This window comes from Bison bison, unplaced genomic scaffold (assembly GCF_000754665.1).
Source record: "Bison bison bison isolate TAMUID 2011002044 unplaced genomic scaffold, Bison_UMD1.0 scf7180017864192, whole genome shotgun sequence".
In the NCBI taxonomy this organism is placed as follows: Eukaryota; Metazoa; Chordata; class Mammalia; order Artiodactyla; family Bovidae; genus Bison; species Bison bison.
In genome coordinates this window covers 4691354-4693455 of record NW_011494764.1, presented here as the reverse complement: position 1 = coordinate 4693455, position 2102 = coordinate 4691354, and the positions used below count along the sequence as shown (strand labels likewise).

The window sequence follows — 2102 nt, the reverse complement described above, 5'->3', positions numbered from 1 at the left end:
CAGTCTCAGTAACCAGGACTGCCTCCATTTCTGCGGCTTTATTTCTTGCTTTTGAAAGCATTTTACTCCTAATGTCCAGGGGTGGTTGAGTGTGTGTGTATGGCTGTGGGTGTCGGTTTTTGCGTGAGTGCCGTTCTCCCAGGTGTGCATCAGGAGGCAGGAAGGTCCGAGTGGCGCTTACAGAGAGTTGGGAGCGAAGGTGAAGAGGAGTGTGGTGCAGGCGAGAAGAGCTCCTCAGGGCAGCTGGAACGTATTCAGGGGCAGCTTGGAGCACCCTGGGCTCTCTGGCAGGCGCTCGGTGTGTTGCCTGTTTTACTTGTGAGAGAGGGATGAAAGGGGGAGTTCTAACCTCCCAGCTGTGGGGGCATCTCTGGGGATTTTTTGTTTTATTTATTTGGCTCCATCAGGTCTTATTTGAGACATGTGGGATCTAGTTTCTTGACCAGGGATGGACCCCAGGCCCCTGCATTGGGAGCACAGACTCTTAGCCACTGGACCACCTGGGGCAATCCGTGGGGGGACCTCTGGACAGGAGCAGGGGCTGATCCCTGGTCCCAGAGAGGCCTAGCATGTTCCATCTGATCTGAAGCTGTCTATGGCCCTGTCACGTTGGCCATGAATCATAACTTTCAGTGTCTGGTCATGTTCATGGGGTCCGTGGGTCCACAGGGGTCAGGCTCGTCACCTGCTTTATGAAATTTAGGTGACGTGACATGCATGGCAAACAAACACGTTGAATTATTTGACCAGCTCACATTTTTAAATTGGTCTCCCAAAGTATCAGACTCTACTTGTTAAGTTTCTGAAAAAGAAGCTAAAGGAATAGAATAAGTTGTTTTCTCCCAAACTTTCTCACAGTTGCCCATTTTTGCGGGGCTGAGTAGATTTGCTGTGTGCTGTCAGGAAATATGTTTTAGATACGAAAGTCACTGCTTTAACCACATAAGAGCATCTGGAAATGACGGTCTCTCCAGTCTGCTTGGAGAGCTCCCCGATGAAGAGGAGAGAGGCCACAGCGACTCCTTCTGGGCCCAGGGCTCCCCTCCCCTGCTCGCTTAGTCTGGAAAGAGGTGATAGACTGGTCTTCCAGGTTGCAGATTTTGGCAGTCTGGGTTTTGAGCAAGTTCCTCATTGGTGGAGAAGGTCAGCATGTAGGAAGCCCTTGCCTTGCCTGACCAGAGGGAGAGCGTGGTTTCTGGGGCCTCATGGTGCTGTGGGGGGCACGGCTGTGGCAGCTGCAGGGTCCTCTCTGCCACTGTGATCATCCGTGTCTGCCCAAGGAACCTCCCGGGGCCCTGACCTTCCAGGAGCCACCCCGTGGCGGATCCCCTGGGGTCCCTGGAGCCTCAGTGTTCTGCTGTTGAGTTACTGTCCACAATGCCTCCATGGGGTGTTTGGTCAGCTATTCATAAGCAGGGCCTGCTCTGTGTTGGGGGCTGTTGTGACACTAGATCGTCTGACCAGCAAGAAGTAAATGCTGTGGGGCACAGCCCCAGGCTTGGCCACTGTCTGGGGCAGCGCTGCTCACCTCTGCTCAGGTCCCTCTGCTTGGGTCCCTCTGCTTGGGTCCCTCTGCTTGGGCCCCTCTGCTCCACCTGCCTGCCTTCTGGGTTGCTGGGGAGGGAGCTTGCTTTCTCTCTGCTTGTCTTTCTTCTCTCTTTCTTCTCTTTCCTCCCTTCTTTCCCCTTTTTCCTTTCTGTCTCTTTCTCTTCCTTTTTCCTTTCTTTACTTGCATTTTTTTTTTTTCTCATTTCTACCCTCATACATCTTTGGGTGCAGCTCTTACTGTCAAGACATTGCTTTAAGGGTGGAAGTTGCTAAAAGAAAGTGTAACCTGGTGGACTCTCAGGCTGTGCCTGCGAGGTGTTGGTGGGTGGCCTGGGCTGTGTTGCCGCGGCTGCCAGTGTCTGTGTTGCAGGGACTGTTTCAAGGCGTTGTACGTGCACAAGTTCAGAGCCATGCTGGGGAAGAGCAGGCTGATCTTCCCAGGAGAGAAGGTAGGCTGTGGCGCCCCCCTCGCAGGCGGCCCGTCCCAGCCGCATCGTGCCAGCCCCTCCTGCGGGCGCACACCCGGACTCCTGGGGGACTCACGTTTGGAGACA

The 2102-nt window shown here is 54.1% G+C and overlaps 1 protein-coding gene across 1 annotated transcript in view; it reads left to right on the top strand.

The window, feature by feature from the left end:
• Positions 1–2102, top strand: part of CTU2 (cytosolic thiouridylase subunit 2 homolog (S. pombe)) — a 20616-nt gene that overhangs the window by 14371 nt on the left and 4143 nt on the right. The window contains exon 5 of the mRNA XM_010843995.1: positions 1919–1997. Within this exon, the coding sequence (XP_010842297.1) occupies positions 1919–1997 (79 nt within the window). The remainder of the gene's footprint in view (positions 1–1918; positions 1998–2102) is intronic.